The 25,972-nt window shown below is 43.6% G+C and overlaps 1 protein-coding gene across 1 annotated transcript in view; it reads left to right on the forward strand.

The window, feature by feature from the left end:
• Positions 1-25,972, forward strand: part of LOC126567946 (MOXD1 homolog 2-like) — an 85,577-nt gene that overhangs the window by 26,357 nt on the left and 33,248 nt on the right. Inside the window, exon 2 of the mRNA XM_050224323.1 lies at positions 24,546-24,701. Within this exon, the coding sequence (XP_050080280.1) occupies positions 24,546-24,701 (156 nt within the window). The remainder of the gene's footprint in view (positions 1-24,545; positions 24,702-25,972) is intronic.

Below are 25,972 nucleotides of genomic sequence, written 5' to 3' on the forward strand. Positions count from 1 at the left end.
TCGGGATGCATAAAAACATATTCTAAATACTGATCGATGGTATGAAAAGATCTTAAATGCTCAACATTGCGCAACAGTTAATTATGATCTAAATTCTCCGTAGTGTATCGATCTCGATGGTTGGATCTCGAACGATCGTCCACGTACGTGTCCTAAAGGCGGCGAAGATTCTGAGGCATTTCTTCAGAAAGAATGAGAGCGAACGGTTGACGCAGCTGCGAGGCCATCCGAAATGAAACAGCTTCGTGGAGTACACGATCATCCTGCAGTGGCTGCCTTTTGAAAGGAAGCACAAATGGTGCCGTCTGCTGTCCGTAGATCCGTAAATGACGTTGGACCTTTTCGATACCATAACTTTAACCGAAGGCAGTATCGTTCGATCTGCGACATAGGATAGTAAACCATGCAGCCGATCACGATATCGGTGAGATGTCAACGCGGGGAATCCACTGCTACCCAGATCCGTTGTACCACAGCATTCGTCTGGTTGGCTTTGCAAAACGATGATGAGCCGGAACATTTTGATACGTTAATGTTGCGTATGGCTATCTTTATCACGACCTTGATGGCGGATGATTTCACACCTCCTCTGTCCGTGTGGACGACTTTCTGAGCTGGGCCGTGCTTTGCCTTGCGTGTAACATGACCAGCAATTCGGAGCCTAGCGAGCCTAATTCGCTGCACGACGGTGAGGCATCAAGTTCGTACAGCTCGTCGTTGTAGCGGCTCCTCCATGGTCCTTCCATTGTCCTTCCACACATACGAGGCCAACGATCCTTCTGAGCATCTTCCTCTCGAACGCGTCTATAAGAACTTCGTGTGTTTTGGACAGGGTCCATGTCTCAGAGGCGTATGTGAGTACTGGGACATTGCAGAGCAGCCTCTGCATAGTCCCAGTACTTTTGCCCGAGATAGGTGAAGTTTGACGACTTCAAATTTGCGATGGGAGAGTCGCAGACCAATGATGACTGCATCATCAGCGTATGTCAGGATCTGGGTTGACTTATAGAAGATGGTTCCCAGAAGAAGCCTCCACTTCCGAGTCACGGATGGCCCTCTCTAGCGCCAAGGTGAATAGGAGACAGGCGAACGCATCTTCCTGACGCATGCCTTTGGCCCTGAGAGTTTTCCATCCACCATAACCTGGCATGTGACGATGGCCATGGTCATTCTAACAAGTCTGATCAGTTTGACCGGGATTCCAAAAGAGCTCATGGCCTCGTAAGAGATGGTACTCGTTCAAATGCTTTTCAGCCATCTTCTCCAAGATTTGCATGGTGCATGCATGGTGAAGATCTGGAGATCGGGTGAACGGTCCCTGATGGGATTTGAACTCCAGTTTCGCCACCAGATTTTCCCAGTGGAAGAATACCTAGTAAAACGCAAATTTATATTGTTGAGTATCCCTGAGTGGAAAGCCAAAGGTTTGGATCGAAAATTCAAAGTTTTCTTTGTTCAATGCACAATGCATCCCCTGAACAAAGCATCTTTCTTTTGACACCTATCAAAAACGCGACCAAAACTACTATTTTATTGTAAATCCTCCTCCCGGCAAACGAGCATTCATCAAAGCAAACAAAATACACATAAACCATCCACAATAAAACTGGAAGAATTCAAAGGATCCCGTACCCGTCTGCAGCAACTAACTCCCCAGGTTAAGCTTCGGTCCGCTGCACCGTAATTACTTTGTACCGTGAAATAGAACAATCAAACAAATGGCATTTCTATTCACGTATCCTTTATAACCCCATTTGGAGGGGGAACACACGTGGCACTGGCAAAAGGGTCAAGCGAAAACAGTGCAAACGAAGTGCAATGGTGGCGCAAGTATACAGTGAGCGAGAGAGGATGTATCATCCCCCATGTGAGGGGGTGGAAATATTGCAAAATCTGTACGCAAAAAAACACAGAAATCCGACGAGCTCCACGGTGCACGGAACGCGATTTTAAATTCCACACAAGCAAAAAACGTGGAGCGAGGCCCAAAAATGTGATTGGACCACATTGGTAGTAGTGGACTAGGATTTGGATGCTGGAGAGAAAAGGCACTGCACAAATGTTTCATTATTTCGCTGCAAAACGATTTCATAATGATGTTCTGCGTTTTCTAAGGGTATGCCTTCTAAAAGGGTTTTTTTGTGAGTGCGTTCCGTTACCGATAGAAACTGCTGGAACGAGGAATGGATTTTGATAACTTTGTGCGCGCTCGCGAACCATGCAAATGATATGGCATAGCAGTGAAAGGGCGCGTAATACGCTGCCAATTTTTTGTTGTAGTGGCTAGCACTGCTAGTAAATAGTACTGACCAGCGTGAGTGTGTATATTCTGCTTTTTTTTTTCGGCACAACATTTTAGCCACTCGTTCAGAATGCTCGATAAGAGCAGGGAAGCAGCGCATACGTCGTCTAGACAGGCTAGAAAAGCATCCATCGCCATCATCATCAAAGTCATTATAGAACTTCAAAATTGTAGGGAACGCTCTTCGCAAACGTTTGAGCACTAGGCAAAAAAGTGGTCAAACCAATCCAAACAGGGAAATTTATTAACAAGGTCCGCAAGGGAATGTGGATGGTGCATGGAAGTTCATGGATATTTGTAGGTTTTAGTACTAAGTTTTGTTGTAGAATTGTTTATCTGTGCGCGAATGGTTGAAGAAAAATGTTAGGTTTTTATAAAATAATTAAAATTGAATGAATATTTAAAATAATGTTGTTTATAATATAATTTAAACAAGGGTACACATTCTCACTGGATCACATGAAATGATAAATTCTTAAGTAAACTCTAGGGACTCTTATCAGCACTACCAACATTACCCGTCAACCATGCAGTCGTCTAGCAGTAGTTTTACGAGTTAGACTCCATTTTTTTGCCCTTGGTTTTGCCCTCTTCCGGTCTCTACGCAACGGATATTGTGATACGAAACGTAGAAAAACCAAAACCAGCTTCCAGTGTGATAGGAAAGTGGTGTAACAACAGCGAGATAAAAAAATACTGTATCCTCTACATCCTCCTCGGGGTGCTCCATCGCTTGATTTTAGAAAGGGCACAAAGGAGGAAGTATAGCGAGCAAGCGTTCATCAAAGGATTTTTCTCATTGCTCGCATACGCTGAGAGTGATACATGGGAGAAGAAGGCAAAAGACTTGCTGCTGAATTGGACAGGGTTGCGCAGTAATCGGTCGGTGCATATTGCGCCGTAAGGTGGTTGAATGCTTGCCACCGGACTGGCTCCACAGTGCTGCAGCAACAGCAGCAGCACCAGAACCGCTATGGACCTTTTTGCGGGTGACTTTGATGACCGTATAATTATGATTGTACACATAAATAAATTTAATTCCATACAATTATGCGCCGTCAGTAAATGCGCTTGCCGGACGGGGGCTCCCGCGCGTGGGATGGAGGTAAGTTGTGGAGGTCTGAGTGTGGTGCAAGCGCAGTGAAGGTTCATACCGACCGGCCATGTTGTAACCCTCAGTACACCCCGGATGGATGGATTTATGGAGCCTCCGGGAGGGAGTATCCTCCTGCGTTTCACTGATACCGATCTTCCCGATGCTCTGCGTCCCCACAAAAGCACATCTCCAACGTGCGCTTTGATGTTGCGTAACTGGCCGGGCCGGGACCGACTCTTGTGCGGAACCGGGGACTGCCTTTTCGACAGTCCCGTATGCAAACGACGCAAACGGTTATGCGGGATTGGCATCAGAGTGGGTTTTTTTTTTTTCCTGTGCATGCACTACACCGTTGCACGCTGGACATGATGGCGGGTCTTTCGGAATCTCCTGAAGTCTGATTGATTGTCTGTCTGCCGAAGCCAAACGCAACAGAACGCGTAGGTGAATTTCGCGTGTATGCGAAAAAGTCACCGAGCGTGCGTTTTTGTGTGACGGACGGTACTACCTGCATTCACAGTTGCATTCAGCATGCACTTTTCACCGCACACAACAAATGGCTGTTTTTTTTTGGAAATGGAAGCAATAGTTGGAAAACTTTCCCTTCCAGGGATGGGGGATTTTTGTTTGATGAACACATTCATATCCAAATGGATCTGGCAACACGGCCGGTCTCGTGTCGTTTGCTTACTTTTATTGATTAAACAACGCACCGAAGAAGAGGATTTGCTGATCGAAAGCTTGTTCGTTTCTCTTCATTTTTTTTTTTGGACGCGTATTTGTGTTTGAAGTAGAATTAGTGCGATTGCATATGATTGATGAATGTGAACTATTCGAAACGTGTTGCAGTAGTTTGTAAGCCGCTCTGCCCGCTCTAATCCGCTGATATGGTCGTCCTGCCTTTTTGAAAGAGACATATTTGGTGGACGTTAAATGTTCGCTTTATTTACTGACCGATAAAAATAAAAAAATCAAAACACGCGTCACATTATTTAATAGATAGATTGATCGAGATCAGGTTAAATGGGACATCAAAAAGGTTCCCATCCGTTTTCATCATTCCGGATGCCACATTAAATTAAGTGTGATCACAGCTGTACACGCATTTGAAACGTGTTGAAGCTCGGGCTATTCCCCAAATACCCTTCAATCAATAAATTCTTCACAATTCCATACTGCGACTCGCCGGAAAATGGGACTTTGCCAACGCCTTCCACCCATTCCTATCGGACGAACTTTCAAATTCAATCATTACAAACGAACCGGCTGGCGGTTTTGATCTCCTGGGTGTTATCAGTGCGCTCCAACTGCTCCACCTGTCGGTGGATGTGCCGACAGCGTCGCAACATAAGTAGAACCTGTCCAGACAATCATCCGCGCGGTACAGATGGGAAGACACGTACGTGCCAGCCCTGTGCGCCCCATGGGAAATCAAGCGGGAAAACACGCGCTTCTCCCCCCCCCCATCTGGTCCATCCCCAAATGTCACCGTTGTAACGATCAACGTGCATTCTTTTTTTTCTCCCCTCCCGCCAGATTGTGCTCCAAATCACAATATTTCACTCACTCACTAGTTCGCTCGCCGTTGACATGTCACATGTGTGGTGTGTTTACAGTGCGCGCTGGCCCCGGCAATGTCTTCCTAAAAATAGCACGGAAATCATTTCACTCACCCCCCCCCCCCCCCCCTTACGGTTGTTGGTTGTTTTTCCTGTCCCGAGTACTGCTGCTGTTGATTCTAAGCTGTCATGAAGTCCATCCCAGCGCTTCGTACTTTGTTGTATGTTTCGTGGCAAACGTTCGATCGGTATTTTCGCAGATTCACACTATGGGAACGCGTGTGGTGGCACTCATTTTCCTCAAATTAGTCTGTAAATGAAGCGTACTAATTGGGAAAATATGGTGATGTGCGAGCATTACCTAACCACCACACCACCAGCCACCACGCTGGCCGTACGTCTTCGAGATACTGTTCTGACAACTTTGAGTTTTTGAAACAACGATCGTGGCCGGAAATTTCGGTCAGGAAGAGAAGATGGCGTTAGCTGAAACATTTTGTGAAAAATTAAAACTGACAGGCTTTGTTTTGGGAGGGGCGGTGGAAAAAGTGCACAAAAGAAAAAAGAATTTCGTTGGAAAAACACATTATACCGGCTTTAGCTTACTAGGCTCGGGAGATGATGGAGACGAGCGAAAAAGCCACAAGAGAGAAGGTTGCTGTGTGTGGATGTTTGGTCAGGAAAATCGAACACTTCACCTGCGAGAAAGTTTGCCGGTGAGAAGTTTTGGCAAGTGAAATTAACTTTTGAACCTTAGAAGCTATGAAGGACGGTAATGTGGATCGATAAACGGTTGCTTTCGTCTAACTTGGGACTTCGAAAAGTGGATTTGATGTGTACCGGCACTTCGAGAACCGATCTGCTAAGTCAGTGGTGTATCATTTTTTGATGCGTAGTTATTAGATTGTAAGTGCTTGAAGCATTACCAACTACTAATTTTATTGATGAAGAAATCACCTCACGTGTCGGCTGAATTTCAAGGCGTTACTTTGGAAACGAGCACATCTGTAAGTTCTCTGGTGTAGGTTTTAACCGAATGTGGTAGACAACCCAATCTTTTGACAGTCAAGCTTGTTTTCATGGCTTTTCGTAGCTACTTTAAAATTATTCTAACCGTCAGTGAGTCAAGTTTTGTCCCAAATTTTTTGACTTTCAGCAAAAATCAATCCCCGTCCGAATGTGGGATGAATAATTAATGGAGAAAATGGAGCTAAAGTTGCGACATCTTCGTGGTCGGTGTACTGCTTCCGGTTGCATTCCCTCCTCGATGAAGACTGCTTCTTCTTCGAAGTTCAGACATGCAAGAATTCGCTTAGAATTTCTTAGCTTAGCTTCGTGCTATAACATCCAATGTCGTTAGTCTTGCCAATATCCGGACTCATCCAGACGCGCTGGTTTGACTTCATGCCGAGTGCACGACGACACTAGAAGGAAATTGAAGATGTCGCGCCGTAGCAAGCATTCGCTTGCGGCAATCGGATTATTAATGCTCTCATCCTTCCCAGCTTCACAGCCAGCGCTGTTCGCCCCATCCCTCGCAGATCGATGGGAACAATTTGCATAGATCAAATTTCAAACCGTTCTTCGCCGTGTGCACGCGCTGCGCACGAACGCGCCGAACAACCCTGGGACAAAAGGCACGATAATTAATCATAAATTTAAAACAAATGAATAAGTAAATGATACGATTCATTTCACTCTCGTTGCGGTAAGGTAGGAGCGGCACGGTGAAACGTTCTGGTCGGTTTCGTTGCATTCGGTGCAGAGAATCGTTCTGTGTTTGTACGGCAAACACCGACCAGACAACATTCATCGGCCGGTGTGTGCTCATCGTGCTTTGGTCGCAACGATCGTTAAATCTATTATTTATCGCCATCTTGTCAACCTCGTCGAATCGTCCATTTATAATGCAAAAATGGTAAAACGAGTCCTTGTTGCTGCTGCTGATGCTACTACTGCTCGCATAACAACATCGATCGGGACGGGAGAGCTGAATGAACAACAGGAAGAAAAAAAAAGTCCATGTAACTCTTTATTTTGAGGCGATGTTTTTAGCCGATCCGAAACTTTATTCATTTGCGAAAGTAATTATTGTTTTGTTTTTCAAACTGTTGTGAATAATAAAACGGTCAATTCCGCTATCTGCTTCTTGCCTACTATTTATAAACCTCCGTCCGTGAAAATGTTTGCATTAAACTGTTCTCTTGACAACTGTCACTCTGACAGCTGCCACTCGTCCAATGACATTTCTGTCAAAGTTACTAAAGCGATTACTATTTTTAAGCTCGTGTCCGTACGGAGAGCATGTAATCTTGTTCTCTTTTCTTTTCAATCTGGGATCAAGGTTTACTGACTCGGTACCTTCGTACTGGATGTGAAAACTGAAACCGCGCTCAACGTACGGCATGTGATGCATCCGTTCCGGGACCAGGGAACTTCGAGCGGGCATCGATATCTCCGATACTGCAGCTTGATGATGACCAATATAAAAGTAATGATGGCGATGATGGTGGACCATAGTTTTTGCTCGTCTACGTGCTTTGTCCTGGTAGATTGACTTGTGCATCCCGCTGGGATCAGTCTCAAACATCCACCCCAAAATGGCACGGACGTTTCAACGGGCGGAACGGGCAGGAGAGTCACGAGAGAAAGAAGATATCACATTGGATCATTTTTCTTATCCGATTCCGATACGTGAAGGTGGGGCTGAAATTTATAGCAACGCCACATCACGGAAAGCAAACACATTTGGCATTTTTTGTCCCCGTTTGCTTCTTCTTTATCGAATGCAGTGACCTCGACCTCCATGATAACGGGGAGTCGTGCCATGATGGAGATGGTTGTTAGTTTTTAGTGCTCAGTTCGTATCATCGTTACAAGTCAATTAATGTCCAGGCAAAGCGCTTCGTTGAACCGAAAGGCGGTGAAGACCTCGGTGCCTTTCGGTGTTAGTTTTTTGGGCCGAACGAGACGGTGGCGTGTCTTCTGCCGGCTTTTCTATACGTCACAGCAGCAACAGCACCACGCACTACGGGAGCTAATAAGCATCCGAGAACACAAAACGAAACGCAATTCCTGATGCCAGGGAATGCATTGCAGGGTCTGCATTGGCCTTTTTTTTCTTGCTGCCTTCTCCTTCCACCAATACTTCCCATGGAGAAGACTAATTAATGTAAATTGAACCATAATGTGTTTCCCTGTCACTCACACCGGATGGTGGATGAACTTGGTTTTGTTTTGTGTTGGGGCAACACCGTGCCATGCTTCCTTCTGCTTCCAGTGCGATACGGCGGACATGGGGGCTATTTTTAGACCACCTCCTGCTACTGTTTTTCGGGACAGTTTATGTGTGATGTTCCGACAACCAGCTCCGGCTGTCGGAGGAGCCATTCGGTCGCCGCCCGGTGTGGTGAGACCAATTTCCAAACGACACCGAGCTCCGGCCGTCGTCTGTGCGTATTTAAATTTAGTCCATTACACTGCGTACCCGCAAATTGTCACCGGACGGATGATGAGTCTCCATCCCTCTCGTCATGCTTTCCTTTTTTTTTTTTTGTTTCAATCCATCCATTTACGTTTCAGTACGGCCAAAGTACCAAGAGACCTATGGACACCAGAGGTGGTTCGTTTTACGGAATGTTTGACAACCGCACTGTCCATCCATCGTTCCGTGCTCCACACTCCACGTGCTTGGAGTGTGGCAGTAGCCCGGTGTTTTGAGGATGCCGACTCGTACCGACAATGTCAAACACTTGAGAAAACATACCAAAATGCGGGGTTTTGTTTGACTTTCGGGGGGTTTCGATTCATACCCTCTCCGGAAAACAACTCGCACATATCCTCACACATCCGGGATGGTGGGTGGTGTGGTATAGATGTGTGCTGTAGTTTGTTTTGTTATGGTAGAAAATAGATCGAAACCTCTGTCAGGAAGAGACCGTGATCACTTTAAAAGCATTCCATCTGTGCGTACTAAAGCGTATGAAGTGGCGCCATCTGTTGGCTAAATCGCCTGTACTCGCCTATATCAAGGATTTCAATTAAAGATTACTTTTCGAGAGAAAAACAAAACGCTTATTCAATGCCATACGTTAGTAGAAGAATTAATTAACAAAGTATAAAGAATCTCATGGTATGCCTATAAAAAGAAATTCAACTAAAATTTGATGGACAAGCCTTATTGATCTAAACTCACGGCCTTGTGACATTTAATCTCAACTGTGCTACGCTCGATAGAACGCAGAGAGCCTACATTTTGAGGTTCCATTTTGAGGGTCTCCGTGGACTCAGAGGTTATTGGATTGTGAATCCCAGTGGATCTGATGTAAGTGATTTCTGAAGAATTTCTCTCTAGGATGGAATGGAACGTTGGTACGAATTTTCTTGTTGTTGGACAACCCTTTTAGACTGTATTGAAGGCCTCAGCAACCGCTCAAACGCATTTTAAACACAAATTAAATAAAAAATGAGATTAGGTAGAGAAAAATATTGGATTTTTTCTTACATATTGCACGGAAAAAATAATTCATTTTCAATTCAAATTATCATTGTATAACTTCATTTGTTTATAATTAAAATAATTTATTTTCTCATTTTTAATTCCCTTTTTCGTTTCTATCATTCCCTATTTATTCGGGGGACGTTACCAAACGTTTTCGTGATGGAACTCTATTAATCAACGATTCCCCACGCTAATTTTGTTTACCTTGTCTTCAGCAAACTTTATTAACCTCAAATGGGGGCAAATCAAAACACATGTTCCGTGTCATTTCGGTGCGCCTAGTGAAGGAGTGACCTAGTCTCTTCGAAACATTTCACCCGGTGTGATCCAGCTCCAATTACCTAAAATGAAAAACAAAGAAGATGGGTCCATGGGTTATTGGGCTTTTATTTTTGTTTTCGGTGTGTGCTGAATTAATTCCTAGACACATAAATCAAACCGATACCTTTTTCTCGGTTGCATATCTTTCACGGCATCTTTTGCATTGAGGCAGTTTTCCCCTCTGACCGGGAGTTGGTCAGCTTTAAACCCCGGAGGTCAATAAATCAACGAATTTCTGGGTGAGGTGGTTTCGTATGGTTTCTGGTCCGGAAGGTATGACGACCCTTTTGGGGAGTTTTGCGTTAGTAATGTCTTTTTTTCCACGACAAAAAAGGGGATTATTTCTTAATCGTTCTTAGAAGAGAGAATTGTATAGGGGGTTTTAGCTGTAAAAGTTTCTTAACCATGTGTCCAGGCGGAAAAAAAAGCTTTTGCAAATGAGAAAAAGAAGGTTTTAAAGTTATTTATGCATCTTGTGATCTTATCATGGTTTCTAACCATACTGATGATGGTGATGTGGGTAGAGAAAATGTGTTTTTTTCTTGTTTTTATCACAAGCCATACCACATTCTTTTGTTGTGTTTCATTTCATCCTAGAGCAGAAAGGAATTTGGAGAGCACTTTTTGAGTTTTTTTTTGTTTTCTTCCACCCCTCTTTTACACTACACCTTCCGCCGTGTGATATGACCCCGGGTGAGAGACTTTACAGCCATTAGCCCTGACGTTGCACAACGACCAGCATCGAATTGGTTCGATTTTAATCTGCTCCTCTAGTTGCACCTCTGGTACTTCCAACGGTCATCCCCATCTGGGGAGAAAACCCTTCGGGTGTGGTAAACAAACACGCACACACACACGTAATCTCCCGTCGCCTCCACGAAAAAAAAAAAACAGAACACACCACCCATCCCCTAAAGTGGTCTCAATATCCAATCGCACTCGAAATCGACGGCTACAAACGAAGGACGAGGTTCTCTCTTTTGGGCGTCGCATAAACATTTGATGAATATTTATGTAGCCTGCTGCCGCCCGCCCGGCTGCTTATGCTGTACGTATGCTCCGAAAGCGGGAAGGAAGAACTGAAGAGAAAGCAGAAAAAAAAACATACACAGAAACAGAACGAAACGCTCGCGTTCTCTTAAGCCCTGTTTAAACAATGAATCATTGGTCCGTTATTGGCTGTTTGGTTGGTTAATTATACGCTTGTTATCTTTGGGTTTTACGAGGCCTTCGCCGTGGTACTGGGGCGATTGAAGTAAAAATACATCCTCCAGCAGCAGCAGCAGCAAAGGCCACATAAGCAGCTCCACTCCAGGGAGCGAGTAAAGCCAACCCGGAACGGAAGAAGTTAACCGTACCCGCTCGCGTACGCGATGGCTAACGCCGTGCTCTAAATGTTTTTGAAAGGTTTTGATCTGCCATGGCGGAAGAGCAGAAAGGTCTCGTTTGTTTGATGAGCCAGAGGAACGGTTATGCTGCCGCTGAGTGATGATTGTCAGAAAGTGTGTTCCGGAGAAGAACGTTGAACTCTCGTTGGGGCGTTGAATAGGTTTATGACACTTGAGTGTGGGTAATGTACCGTTTTCCGGATCGGTGATCGAAGATGTAGCATGATCAGTTGATCGTAAAGTGAGCTAGCTGCTTTAACAACAACAAGGAAGCTGGATTTGATTGCTTCAAAAAGAAATGGGAAGTATATGTCTGTCTCGTTAGACAAAAATGCTCCAAAAAGTCTTGGGGATTCCTTTTTAAATGCTCCGAAAATAGTTAATTACTTAGAATGAAGTACTTCTGTTACTTTTTTTAGATTTGAGGTTGTTAAATGATCCTTTAACCTCTTTAGGTAAGAATCAGAAAAAAAAACTTTCCAACAAATAATTTAATTTCTGTGCCATCGTCAATTTTTGTTTGTCACAAACAGAGTGTTCCTGCGGTAAACTCGAGTCCCGAAAAATGTACTTCATTTAATTGTTGCACGATTTTTATATCCTTGATTGCACTCCTCCGTGATGCCCACTATACATCGGAGTACAAGTTTAATAGCAAGACAATGTCCTCCAGTTAAATGACAACTTCCTGCACTCGGAGCCCAAATAAAAGCTGCAAATCCTTCCATTAATCAAAACCATTAGTAGTTGTTGGCGTTCTTCACGAATCCTCCAAAGCACTCCTGTAAAAGCTGTAAAGTTTTCCACCCCAAAATGTCCTCCCGCAAGATAGAAGTCATGATCACGTGCTGCCGCATCATCGCCTCCGGGGAATGGCATTGCTTTCATCGCGTGTTGTTGCTGCAAATTTCCTGCTTTCCACTTCGCGAGCTTTTCTTTTTGTAGCTAAAAAACCCCTTCGCATCACTTACACCATTTATCCGGTGGCCCTTATCTACGTCCGAGGGAAGCTCGAAAACTATTCCGTTGAGACTTTACTCCCTTGCGCGTTGAGAGGCGAAGTTTTGCGCTCTATTTTTCTGTATGCTTCTTGTTTTTAACTTTTTGTTCGCCGTTTGGGTTATCATTTGCCATCTCTTTGCTGCAAGTAGCTGGAAGCGAGACGTCATCCCGTATTCCCCCCATAGTTTTGGTGGATGGGTTGTAATTAAAATTCTTGCCACACACTTTTTCACACACCCGCTCGCCCCATCGGAAGCAAGAGGTAATGTGCAGTGAAATAAAACTCCTACCACAGCAGCAAACTGCAAACCGCCTAAAGATCCAAATCTGTCGTCCGCTGCTGATGCTGGGTGACATCCGTAGGAGAGAGAGATAACGCCCTGTGGAAACCTACCGAGCATAATTAGCCCGGGAGTTTAAAAACGGGCGTAAACTTACAGCCGTAATGCGGTTCTTTGGAAACCGCGGATGCAAAAATCCAAAAACATTTGGCTAAACTTCGCTTCCAACAACGAGGTACTTTTCGGGAAGTGTCTCTTAAGTGATGCTGTGAAGTAGGTGACGAAAGGCAGGTTGAGTGATAGCTCAATATGAGTAGAAGCAAAAATACAGGTAGCTTAAAAGCTAAACTCCGCGAGCTACGAAGATGCTCGCACGATCTCTTGCGCTGTGGACAAAGCTGTGTGGCCTTCCTACGCGGTAATTATCCTCGTTTTTCAACTGGCCACTTCTCATAATGGACCCAACCGTCTGGCGGGTGTACGTGTGTGCAAAAATTGCTACTCAAAACCTTCAATATATGGGTGAAATCTTGCCAACCCCTGCTTGAATTTCTCCACGTAGGCGGGAGGCAGCACGGTGTACCTTCATAAACGTCATGAAAATCACTTCACTTACGTGCCATTTCGATGCTGAGAGTAAAGGGTTTGAAGTGGGCAACACACGCGCGGATGTGTGTGTGTGTTTAACGAAAGGAAAATGGGCGGAAAAACAGTTCACCTGCCTTAGCATAACTCCCCCTCTATCTCCACAAGTAAAGCAATTGCACCCATTTCAAATACACACCGACCCATACACAAACGGCTGAAACAAAAACGACTCGATGAATGAATGGAATGTGTGTTCGCGGTCGCGCGGTGGGCCAAGATTGTCAAGGATAAGTAAACAATCCCATTTGGAAGGCTAATTTGAATGACAGTGGAACCCGAGCGTCAGCCGGCCGCCCCGATGCAGACGAATAATAGATGCGGAAATAGATCTTAAGCACAGCGTCTTTATGGAAGCAACTCGGGCAATTTTCGTGCCACTTGCCTAGTGGAGGAGCCTGTCCATACGTCCATAGATCCATCCATCAATTGTAGTTAACCAACTTCAATGCGATGTGAAGCGTTTTGGTTGGTTTGCCAATGGTGATTTCTATGGCCTCTAAATAATTAGCCTTTGTTCAATGGGTTAATTGCAATGCAAACAAGCTATTTTTCATTTTCATTTAGCACGTTTAACTTTTTAGTTTTTAAATTTACGGTTTACTTTGACCAACAGGAAGTTTTACATTTAAAAAATGCAAAATTGGAACTTGGGGAACCTCTAGTGTCTTTTTCTATTTTGTAGAGACTTTTTACATTTGTTGCAGCGTTGGACTTTATTGTCCGCCCTTGTATCTAATACAGCTTAAAGTAAACTAGGACTTTCGCTGATTTGGTCCATCTTTTTTAAACTGTTGCAATAAAAACTTAAATCTTTTTGTAAACGCAGCTGGTTGGAAGTAAACGGATGAGTTTGTTTAGCTACTGCTATTGCTACATGATTCTGTTTTGGAATACAAAGTCCTCCAGAAGAATTAATGGTTGTCGAAAGTGTATCTCAGCTTTGCTTTTGTACTTTTAAGCAACATTAGTTTACTAATTTTAAGCTAGAGTGTTAACATTCTATCCCCCTTTAAAGCATTTTATGTATACTACCAAATAAATGTCCAACTGTAAAGCTGTTTAAGAGAAAAAAAGGTTCGGATTCATCGAAGCTGTTTCACAGGAACAAGGGAGTTGACAATTTTCATGTACTTTCTAAGAAAAACATTCGAAAACTTAATTCGTCGCATATTAACAAAAGGGACACAAACCTGGATTTAAATAAATTTTTTTGTCCTTCACAATCTCATGTGAAAAAAAGTTCATATCAGAGGCTAGAGATGATTGTTTCAGGTAATTTTATATCGTTTGTAGCCTGAAATACTACATACAGGGTATGTAAGCAAATTTGGCAGGTCATTTTATGAAAAAATCTTTGGAAAAAATGGAAATGGATATCATCGTCATGGGAAGAGTAGCTTACCATGATATTCGAATCATTCGAAATAATCACCCTCGGAATCGATTATGATTTGACTCTAGAACCTGGAGCAAATCCTGACACATCCTGTCCCTGGGAAGTGTCGCTAAAACGGATTTAATCTTCTAGATGTTTGTAAACGATCGGTTCGAGTCACGTTCTTCTGCAATCCCAAACAAAATTGTCCAGATGTTCCAGGGTCCGGCGAATAAGCTGGTCACACATTCGGTGTAGTAAAGTCCTAAAAATGTTGAGTTAATAATTTTGTACTCAAGTCAATTAGGCATTCAAATCAGGAACTCTTAAATTCAGCATGAAGTTCAAGCCTTAAACATCTTGTTCTAGCAAGCCTATTCTTATTATGTAGCTCTGCATTATCGTGAAGTGTTGGCCTATCATTTTCCTGGATTGCTTTGCTGGTATTTTCCTTCAGCTAGGTAGTCAGTCCTGCGTACAAGATAGACGTTTCAGATTCAGTGAGATACTATGCCTAGTGCTCCCATGTGTAGATATGTGCCGATAGGACTGTGTGGCATACATGAACTAAATATTAATAAAAGATTTCATCATACTTAATCCAACTCCTTTAAAGTTTAATGACTCCTTAGACTAGCAAAAACGAACAAGGAATGCCCATTAGTATTCTAAGTAAGCAAAATTTCTTCTCAAATACAACCTGCTCTCCATACCTTCGCTAGTATCGATTTACTTTCACACCAGATTTGATACGCGCAACGCACGCAAAAGCCTGGCATGAAGAAAACGGCCTTCACTTAGAACCCATCAATCAAACAAACCCTTTCGCACGCTCTCCGCTTTTTTTCAGAACCACTTTCCATCCCTTCCTAGGTGAAGCAAACGTATGAAATCATATCAAAACACCATCCTCTCCCTCCAACTGTTATGAAAGCGGGGTAAAGGTTGGGCCGCCGCTGGTGGGTGCGAAGAAGAAATCCGTTTGGGGGTTCGAGTGTGACGCGTTGTAACGCAACACACGCGCGACTCGATGCTGCAATTCGCTTGCACGAAACGCTTTCTACCCCTACACACGCTCACGTTTTGATCTTCCCTGGTTTAATCTTCCCCCCGAAAGAAGAACTAGATCAGCTCCCTTTTCGGAGATGGACTTGGAGCGAAATCACCCTTTTATTCCCGGAGGATGTTTTTTTACTTCTACTTCCTCTGCTACTTCTCCTACACTGCTCCCCGTTACGTGTGGACCAGATCTTTGCCGATGGAGTACGCGGGTGGTTAAAGATACAAAAAGGTGTTGGTGGAGCTGAGCGAGAAGAATGAAACCCTTGCTTGCGTGGCCCACCGGTGACGCCCGAAAAAACACGAAAATAATACACGGGCACGACCAGGCGCAACCTATCGCGCGTGTTCGGGTACTCACAGATCACAGAAGTGTTTATTTTTCCTAGCCGTTTCCCATTCGGCAGTGTTGTGCTTCTCCAGGGAATCAGCCTGGAATCCGCATGCTGCGATTTGCGCGTGAGCGATGAAAATTGTTTTCAAAACATTTTATGTCCATTCTACGGCCGTGTTGCACGGGTTCCCGAAATTATCCCGCCTGCCTTTTCATTCGCTGTCCATCACCACGAGGCCTGTCATAATTTCCAGCGCGAGTGGTTGCAGGGTGCGTTCGGGCACGCGAACACGCAAATGCACACCCGCCTTGTGACAATGTGCCAGTGTGGGGAGCGATTGTGAAACGGGGAAAAAGGGGTTCTGGTTTTGGAGGTTGGCAGAATGTTTAGTTCTGGACCGACATTCGCTTTTTTCGGTCGAAGGTGGTTATTATGTTCGGATCGGACAGTGTGCAGTATCTTTAATTGGTTTGATTATGGATGTGTTTTTCCCTGCGTGTGTAGAATAGCGGCAAGAAAAGTGACATAGTGGGTGCGTGTTCTAGTTTTAATGATCTACAAAAACGCATATAGAGTGAAGGGTGTTAGTCGATAATTGTACTTTTCAATGTCATAAGACGCCAAAAAGTAACGGCACCAGAGGTTTCTGGTTAACGCTTACGAGGGTGTTTTAAATTACATGTTCTCTTCAATTAGACCATTCTTTTCTAGAAGTGGGATTTTAGGGAAGATATTTTCCGTAATAATTGCTTTTTCCGGTTAATTGCGTGAGTTATTTTGAGTCTGGCATTTTTCCAGTTACTTTAATTCATTTATGCGTCATTTTTTTGAAGATCTGCCATAATTTATTTACTTATTCTCATATGAGAAAAAGTAGTAGTAGCTGTCGTTTTTTAAAATCTAAAAAATAGGATGCTTTAGGGTTTGATTGGTACTAGCATCAATTTTGCATATTCTACAAAACTCGGTCTAGGGTTTAAGTCCTCCATCTAAGGCAGTATTCGATTCCCACCAGGTACACATCTGCCTGATGCAGTCAACTAGTTCCCTGTGCTCTTCTATGCCTCATTCCGAACAAGTCGCTCACGAGTACCTTCCTGATGAGGGATGAGTCCTCCAACTTTTATCACGTACCCTGATCAGCGTATCCTTGTGGCTTTGACTACGGTCAGAGTATAAGCACCGCTCATCAATTCACTCGTAGTTGATTCTCCATTGCCACACGTCTTACTTACTCATACCATTAAATATAGTTCTTAGCACCCGCCGTTCCAAAATGGTGTGGTTTTTAGTCTACATAGTCCAGGACTCGTGTCCGGAGACAACGTCCTGGCTGTCTGAAGAACGAGCTTTCGGCATTAGTTGCTTACGCTGCTGTTCGAAGTTACGATCGTGCCAAAAGTTAACAGAACTCCTCTTCCACTTCGAGATCGTCACCCTCAACTGATTAATACATTGTACGATGTAGATTATTTCCTATGTTGATAATGATCAATCATTTCAAATGAGTTTCTGAGTCTGTTTTCTCGTAGAACTTCGGTATTTGTTATTTTACTTATATATTACTTTATATTATATATAAAAGTTTATAAATTGTCGATAGTCGTAATAGAGCCCGTGTGGGAAGCAGCGTGTTAGTCGACGACAGCATCCTCGAAGTGGTAGAGGAGTTCTGCTATCTTAGGACTGTCGTAACTTCGGATAACAATGTCAGCAGCGAAATCCGGAGACGCACTGTTCAGGGGAATCGTGCCTACTACGGCCTTCATCGTCTGCTGAGATCCAGAAGTCTTCGAGACCGCACGAAATGTGAGATATATCGCACACTAATTCGCCCGGTGGTCCTATATGGCCATGAGTCTTAGACCATCCGAGCGGAGGATGCAAACGTTCTTGGCGTGTTTGAGTGTCGCATCCTCCGGACCATCTTTGGGGGCGTGTTCGAGTACAAAACGGCGCAGTAATTAACAAAATTCTTAAAATTTGCAGGCATTCATTTATTGTAAAAATATTTTAGTTTTTGCTCAGAAATACATATTTATTCTGTTTCGTCTTGTAGTATTTTCATCGAACCATCGAACCTTGACAATAAGTCGTGATAAGCCGTCATGCTAAAATAGCGGTCTCAGCGGTTTTATTAACGTCCCTTACATTCTTAAAAGTATAAAATTCCAGGCTCCTAGTAGAATTCTTAGAGTAAGATCACTATTTAGCCGTATGTAGCTCCACCGAACTTGCTCCAAACGATCCTCTATCAAAAATTATAGCGTCATACGTTACTCTATCTAACGCAGTCAATCTCAACTTTAGCATTAATAATCTTAAAGTACCAATTGATATAATTTAATCCATGTTTTACTGTCTTGCATTTATGGTTTTTAAGGCAAAGGTATTTTAAAAAAAGTTTTTTTTTCGTTTCTTGATTGTTCTTCTTGTCAATTACGTTAAATTAGGAATGTTATGTAGGGCACAAAAGGCTAGATGACTTTGTGTAATAATAAATAAATAAAATAAAATATTTTCATCGAACCACCGGAATTAATTCAGGTTGTCAGATTGTTTTATATTTATTTATATTTAGTTTCCTTTCGAATATTTTTCCCTACCGTAAGCATCACCCAGCGCTTACTCCAGCATCCTGAAAGAGAATAATTTTGACTTACTAATTTTGTTTTCTTTCAATTGCCTTTAAATCTTTAAATTGATGAAATTTAAAAAATCCATCAAAAATCCTTCTAAATCCATGATATTAAAGCTTTCTTTCCTGTTCACACCATACTTACTGTGCTTATCTTTTAAATCAATGTCCTTTGGGGTGTGCCATCTTATTTCTCCTCCAAACAGAAATCATTACCATTGGTTTCGCGGAAACAATCTGACGGCGTAATTTAATAACGAAACAATCGGTACCCTCCCCGTTACGTTGCTACCCCCTCAACTCAAGCCAATTGTTGTTGATTTCGTTGTTGAATTTAATCTGCATGCATAAACTTTGTGCCTTTTACCATTTTTCTACCCTCGACGCGTTTGGCACACGATTTGCATATTTATCATTGAACGGGAGGCGCTTGGAGAGGTTTTTTTTTTTTTTGGTTGTTGTGACGACACTGTAGGTAGCTCATTAATTATTCGCGCATACATAGAGCCGACACAAATTTCTTTCTCGTACTTGAAAGAATGCAAAAAATGCAAACGCGTTTTAATTTCTTACTCGACAGCACCCCAGCCACCAGCGACATATTGGCGTTGTTTTTATACGTTGCCGCACGGCAATGTTTAAATCAATTCAATTACCACCATCATCGCGGGCGCACACTCAGTGGCGTATCGCGAATCGAATTTCCGGATGTGTTCCTGTCCTTGTGTTTGGAGTGGAGGAGTTTGGAGACTTCTTCTGCAGGGAGGTTCGCGATTTGCAACACTGACTTTCTTATTTATCACACTTTGGAATTTGCGCAGTGGCGCACAGTTGGGACGCAGTTTTTTTTTTTGTGCCATCGCCTCAAACACCTCAAAGCAGCAGCAACACGGGTTTGTGAAATCGAAATCATATTATTGTGCGATAAAATTCAATTTCCTGCACAATTTTCCCATTCTCGCGTGAACGCGGCGTCGCGCGCGTTCAGGAATTTTTCCAGCTCCTCTCCTAATGGAAATCAGCAGCAGGGCCGCCATGGATTTTTCCGGGAACCGAAACGACATCAACACCATACCATCCGGTGGCAGGGCGATGGTGATGATGATGCTGATGCTTGTCATCCTGCCGGGGTGATGATGGAGCAGGGCAAATGGACCGGGTGAATCGAATTTTTTCGCCCGGCAGTCGGGCGACCTTTTTCCCCATTGACACTGTGCGGGAAGCGTATCAGATGGATCGCTAGTACATGTATTCCCGGTAATTGAGACCGTCGGATGGCTGGCAGGTTGGAACATTCCGTCCTTCGCTGGCATTTCCGAGCATTTCCTCAGTCGACGGGCGCGCCGGTGGCCGACAATATGAGGTGCGAGTAATGTGCACCGTGTAGTGTAACGCAATCTTCCCAACCATCTCCCGGAAGTTTGCCGTGCCACACTCAATCGCACACAAAAGGAAACGGAAGTGGACCGTCACTGCGGTGGCGGTGTAAGAAATGTCGTCTAGCAGCACCAGTCTAGAAGCTGCAAACGTCCTTCAGGATCGCACCGGGAACGGCGCACTCACGCATATTGATCGATTTTTGTGAGGATGTGCTTGAAGAGCCGACGACCCAAAAAAGGGAATCGTGTTGAATGATACCCCGATGATAGCCGCGAAGAGAGGAGAGGAAACGTGTATTAGTATCACTTCCGCGACACTGTTTGCCATCTGTTTGCCATTTGGTTGGGCGTGTTCTGTTCTTTACATGGACTTTTATTCATGGATTGCTGAACACAAGCACACGTCATGGGTTTTTTTTTTGTGCGGTGAAATTCATGACACAAACATACGTGAGATGTGTTGTGATGGGAGGAACGAAATATTAAACGTTAAATTTTATTGTGCAGCAGATAAGCATAAAAAGTGCCTGGTTTATGTTTTTATTCGAAAAAAATGACATTTGTAAGCACGAATGAAGCGACAAAACTGAGTTGAAGCAAACTCGTGGGAAAATAATAGTTTTTAACAATTTTTTTTACATTTTCAAGTATCACATAATTATTGTACAATGAGCGAGAATGTGCATTTTATATTTTTATGAACGTTCAAAACACTGACGAAAATATTTATAAAAATTCACGCTCTAAATTATCCTTTCTGTTCTTCAAATAATCAAGTTGGATGCTTCAAATCCATGAATTTGAACAACATTTTTGTAATTGTAATGTAATGTTTCATCATAAAAGCGTTCTATTTCAACAGTCCTGATGTGATGATTTGTTGACGTTCTCAAGCAATCAGTATTTCTCAGATAAATGTTGTCAGTATTAGTATCTGCAAATTCCATTTTCCTCAACCATTACTAAAATTTGTTACTGTTACTTAAAGTTCTACTTTAAATCAACCATACTTGACAGGAAAGACTTCAAAATACTGTAATAAAAAGGTCTTGTGACGACGCGAATCGGTAAAAGTTTTGGAAATTTGATATAGGACTCCACAAGACAGTGAGGTCATTGAAAACTTTTTCTAATATTGTTTCTAAGGATGACGAACTGAACCCTTCAATCCTTGAACGGAAGTCGTCAGTGCATTCTAACAACTGTAATGTAACAAATCAGCTGGCAGCGCTGGGCTGGTGTGGAGCCGCTCCCATGAGTTTTCTTCTTCTTCTTTTTCGTGGCTTAACGACCTCTAAGATCACGCCGGCCTTCTGATGGCTTACTAGACTTGCTGATACCACGTAGTTGGATAGATAGTCAAGTCCTATCTCGTCTACGAGGCGACGATCCGGATGGGATTTGAACCCCGGTCTTGCCGTTTGAAGACCAGGGCAGCTGTCACCAAACCACCGGTCCACCCAGCGATTAATATGCCTATCAAATAACAAAAATGTATGACAATGTCAATTCTATGTTTACATTTATTGCCATCAGCGTTATTACGAAACGTGTCTTTCATAATAATGCACTGATTTTTGCTCCGATCGCTAGCAATAGCAATGGAGCAGCACTGTAATTTATAATTCCCAACAGACACACGCGCTGTAACATAGCGATTTCCTTGCGCATAATCTCTTCATTCGGCCTAAATTCGAACCCGATAGCAACACACCCCTATCGGATTCCTAATGAACATTCCCCAACAACGGTAGGAACTAAACGGCTAATTGGTTGGTTTTAATTATGGCTTCATCGACAATTCGTTCGCTGCACGCTCACGGAACAAAAGCGCGGAAGCGTGTAGCCTCTACTGCTGGCTCTGTCTGAAAGTAGTAATTTCGCAAACGGAAACGAACGAATCACTCGTTCGGTTATGTGTTAGAAGCTGTTCTACGAATGTGATCGGATACGGTTGAAACGTTGCGCGAGAACTTTCACTAGGGAATTGGAAAAACTGCTGATGAAAGTTGTTGAAGAACACATTTTAAGCTCCTTTCATGCGGGGCAGATTTTACGTATGTGAGACGTTGTTACGCCACGCCAAAACGCCACGATTGCTTTCGGACAGTCAGTGTGTCTATATTTTGAGACGATTGTTTTTGCTGTTGTGCTTCTTCGATTCCCCTTCTCTCGTTGTAGTTGGATGCGGATTTTAATTAAAGCTACAACTGCATCACCAAACAGCATCTACCCCATCATCATGCTTCCCTTTTTTTTCGCCAGTTTACACTCCCAAAAAGCATCCGCACCGCACGAGACGTGACTAATGAATATCGGAACACAATATCGACCGTTCGATTGTACTCGGGGGTCTTAATCTTGTGTCGCGCGGCTTCCGGCGTCCAGCATCATGCTGATTCATGACCTTTTTTTTATTTGTCGTTCACTTTTTGCCCAACTGCCATACGAAACGGCGCAACGCATTCCAACCGTACGTACATCAGCGGCGTAATTGAATAATTGCGGTCAATCAGGGAACGCTCGTCCGATCCGTTTGGAGTGCTTGTAAGCCAACAGTCACCTTACTGGATGGGGTCAGTTAAAAGTCACAGACGCACTGATTTTAATTTTTCAACCACTGCTACCGTTGCTTTGCCACTGCACAGCGAATGCGTGCGAACGGAAAGACTAAAACACGCGTAGCAACACTGTACGTTCTGATAGTGTTTACAGGGGTTGGAATATTTTTGGCTTAATTATCGTTTTTATGTGTCCTTATCGTGTCTTAAACAGAAATATTTTCCATCATTTAAACGAAAATTGTGTTCACTATGATCACAAAGATCTAAAAAAGTTTTAGGTGAAACTTGATCTTCAAACTCGTTTCTTCTGTTAGTGAAAATAAAATATTTCTTGAGACATCTATCGTCTTCTTTTTGTTGTCTAAAATACCACTCCCTCTGGTCATGTCGGCCATCGAATGGTTTTCAAACTTTTGATATCACGGAGCTGAATAGTCAGTCCTCACTACAGGAGAAACGGTCCGAAAAGGATTTGAATTCCGGTCCTCCAGTGTGACGATCGCAAAAGCCGACGGCAAAAGCGCAAAATTTTATTCTTGTTAAAATAAAATCAAAGTTCGATATGGCTTCTCGAATCAATTTTATTCCAATTTGACGTACAAGACAACACAAAACAAAGAAATCCACCTCTTAGTGGATGGATTTGATTTTGGGAGGGTTCGGAATATATCTCTTTATAGCTTATCGATCTAATAACAGACCAGTTTATGGAAAATCTACACATCCGGAGAGTCAGTTCTTGCAAAAAAGTAACAATTCTACATAGCATACGGCCCATTTCTAATATTACTGAAGCGAAATCGGACGCTTTTCCAATATTCTAGTGATATTCAATTAAGTAAAATATTTCTTGTAGTTAGGGATTCTCTTGATGCTGCTGTAACCATGTCTTTTATCATGTTTTGCACTGATCATGATAAATCATCATCACCAATAGACGACAATGAATATTCAAAAATTGATATGCACCTAAAAATGATCCTCTCACTGTACAAGAATAATTGTGAACTTTTTTACCGCTGTTCAATTTACGTTCAAGAGTGTATTTTGCTTGCCCGTTTGTTCAGTTTTTTTTTTTTTTGCGATTCAATCGTTCGACTCTTCGTCTCCTCTTGCGAGTATCTCGCGTCTGGACGAGACAATAGCTGCGAGCGCTTGAGCATTCAATGACGAGCGGTGGTAGCAAGTTCGCACTTCCATTCCTTCTTGCCCGATTACGGTTAGCCCGGCGAGTGTTGGTGGCACCGAGTGTTGCGATCGGCGTTGTTATTTTAATGAGTTGCAGAAGATGAAGGCGTACCCGAGTCAACTCCACCAAATCGACCACAAGAAGGTCGTTCAACGGACCCCAAACCCGGTCAGCATTGACTCGAGCACACAAAGTGGCGGGCAAAAATACCCAGCCAGAGAGCATAAACATTCAACACTCGACCCTTATACCGTATCGATAATTATGGTCGGTGCATGTCGTCTGGCGAGGGTGAAACAGAGGCCACTATCCCCTTGTGTGTTCTTCTACAGCGCGCTAACAAATCTACCAGGAACACACGGGTGCGTGCGATTTGAAATGCAGATGAGGCACCCGGGAACTTCACCCAGAGCCGATTTTTTTGTGGTTGTATGTCTCCAAAACTTTTTCCAAGCGTACTTTATTGATTAAGAGACGGGCGAAACAAAAATGGAATACAACCCCAGGTCCGGAAACGAACATGAGGCACCGTAAGTGAGCGTGTTTGGCGTGACTCAGAGTTTGTTTCGGAAGCTTCCCCTGTTCGAAGCAACCACAAAGCACATTAATCATTAATTTGTGTGTTTCCCTTCCGCGGATGGTGTGCCGTACTTGCCACTGTTTACTCGCCATTATTTCAAGTGGCGATGGAAATAATGATGCTATTTTGGACGTTCGCTATCCCAGAACCACCGAAACAGGTGTACCGGTGTAATGGTGTGTTGCACAAGCTTAATGATATGTATCTTCAAGGGGAAAATGGGCAGGAATAGAACCATCTAGTCTTTCACCCTCCGTTTCCGTGTCACAAGTCCACCAAATACTAACAAGAAATATTCTCTGCTTTTTTTTCCTTCTTTCAATTACAGGACCGACACGTGAAGAAGCACGGTAATGGTGAACCGGTGGTCGACTCCTCGCAGGACTACGTACTTCTGCTCGGCTACGAAAACCAAACGCACACTGTCCTTCGATTCAAGCGCAAACTGGACACGTGTGACGTTGCGTACGATGTGCCAATCACGGTAAGTACCTTGCCCGGCTTAAACTACCATCTTCATTACAAGATAAACGATCGCGAAGCACTTCACCGGACATTAAGGACCGATTTCCAAAAGTGACCTTTCGGACGACCTCTGTCAGTCGTGTCGAAGACGACGAAATATTTATTCACTTCGCTTCTCATTGGATGCGGAGCAACCTTTTGTTTGGGAGCGGGCGTATCGAAAACTTACTTACGCAAGCTACTACATCCCAGCACTTCACGCGTGTCTCATTACGAACTACGAACTTAAGAAAACACAATGCACACTGTGATATCTCAGCGGATAACCTAACGCAATGTACTGAACACGGTAATCCTGTACGCACAACTTTATTGGTTGCGACTTAACTCATTCGCGGTTTTCATCAGACTGACCCACTCCACTCGGTCACAAATAAATTTCATAATTCCCTCTCTTCTCTCACTCTCTCCTTATCTCTTCATTCCCTCTCTGTTCCCCCTTAACGTGGTCCGGCGAACAGCCGCAACTCGCTTGCCTCGCTTCTCTGGTCCGTCCGACCACACAAGCCGCCCGCTTGCATTCTACGGTGGGTTTCGCGGAATTCTGGCCGGTGTCGATGAGATCGAACAACAATTGCGGGTGCCGCCGTTCCAGACAATTGTCGCCAAAACAGATGCCACTCGGACAGCCTTCCGTTCGCTCCTCACCCCGCACCTCTCTCTCCTTCCTCAGCCCGCCATTCTCGCCCGTTCCTTAGACCGCGCATCTCGCTCGTTCCATCGAAATGGAACATCCTCCCGGCCAGGTTGATGCTACGGATCTATAACTGGAAGAAGAGCTAATTTATGAACAGGACGTTTAAACTCACCACTCCTTGTCTTCACATCCACTACCCGGATCAATCCGTCCTCGCCCGGGAACACCCTTGCAATGCGTCCCAGCTTCCACAATTGCGGGGGCGTATTATCCTCCTTTATTAGAACCAATGCTCCCTCCTTTACGTTGTCCTTTATTTTGGTCCACTTGTATCTAGTTTGCAGTTCGCACAAATACTCCCTTTGCCATCTATTCCAGAATTGCTGCCGCAGTTGTTGGATTCTCTGCCATTTATTCAAGCGACCTTCAGGCATATCTAAATAGGATGGTTCTGCAACTCCAATCAAGGGACGATCAATTGTAAAATGAGCTGGAGTAAGGCATTCCAAATCGTTAGGATCATTTGAGTGAGCATACAATGGCCTTGAGTTTAAGATGGCTTCAATTTGGCATAGAAGCGTGCTAAAATCAGT

This window comes from Anopheles maculipalpis, chromosome 2RL (assembly GCF_943734695.1).
Source record: "Anopheles maculipalpis chromosome 2RL, idAnoMacuDA_375_x, whole genome shotgun sequence".
NCBI lineage: Eukaryota > Metazoa > Arthropoda > Insecta > Diptera > Culicidae > Anopheles > Anopheles maculipalpis.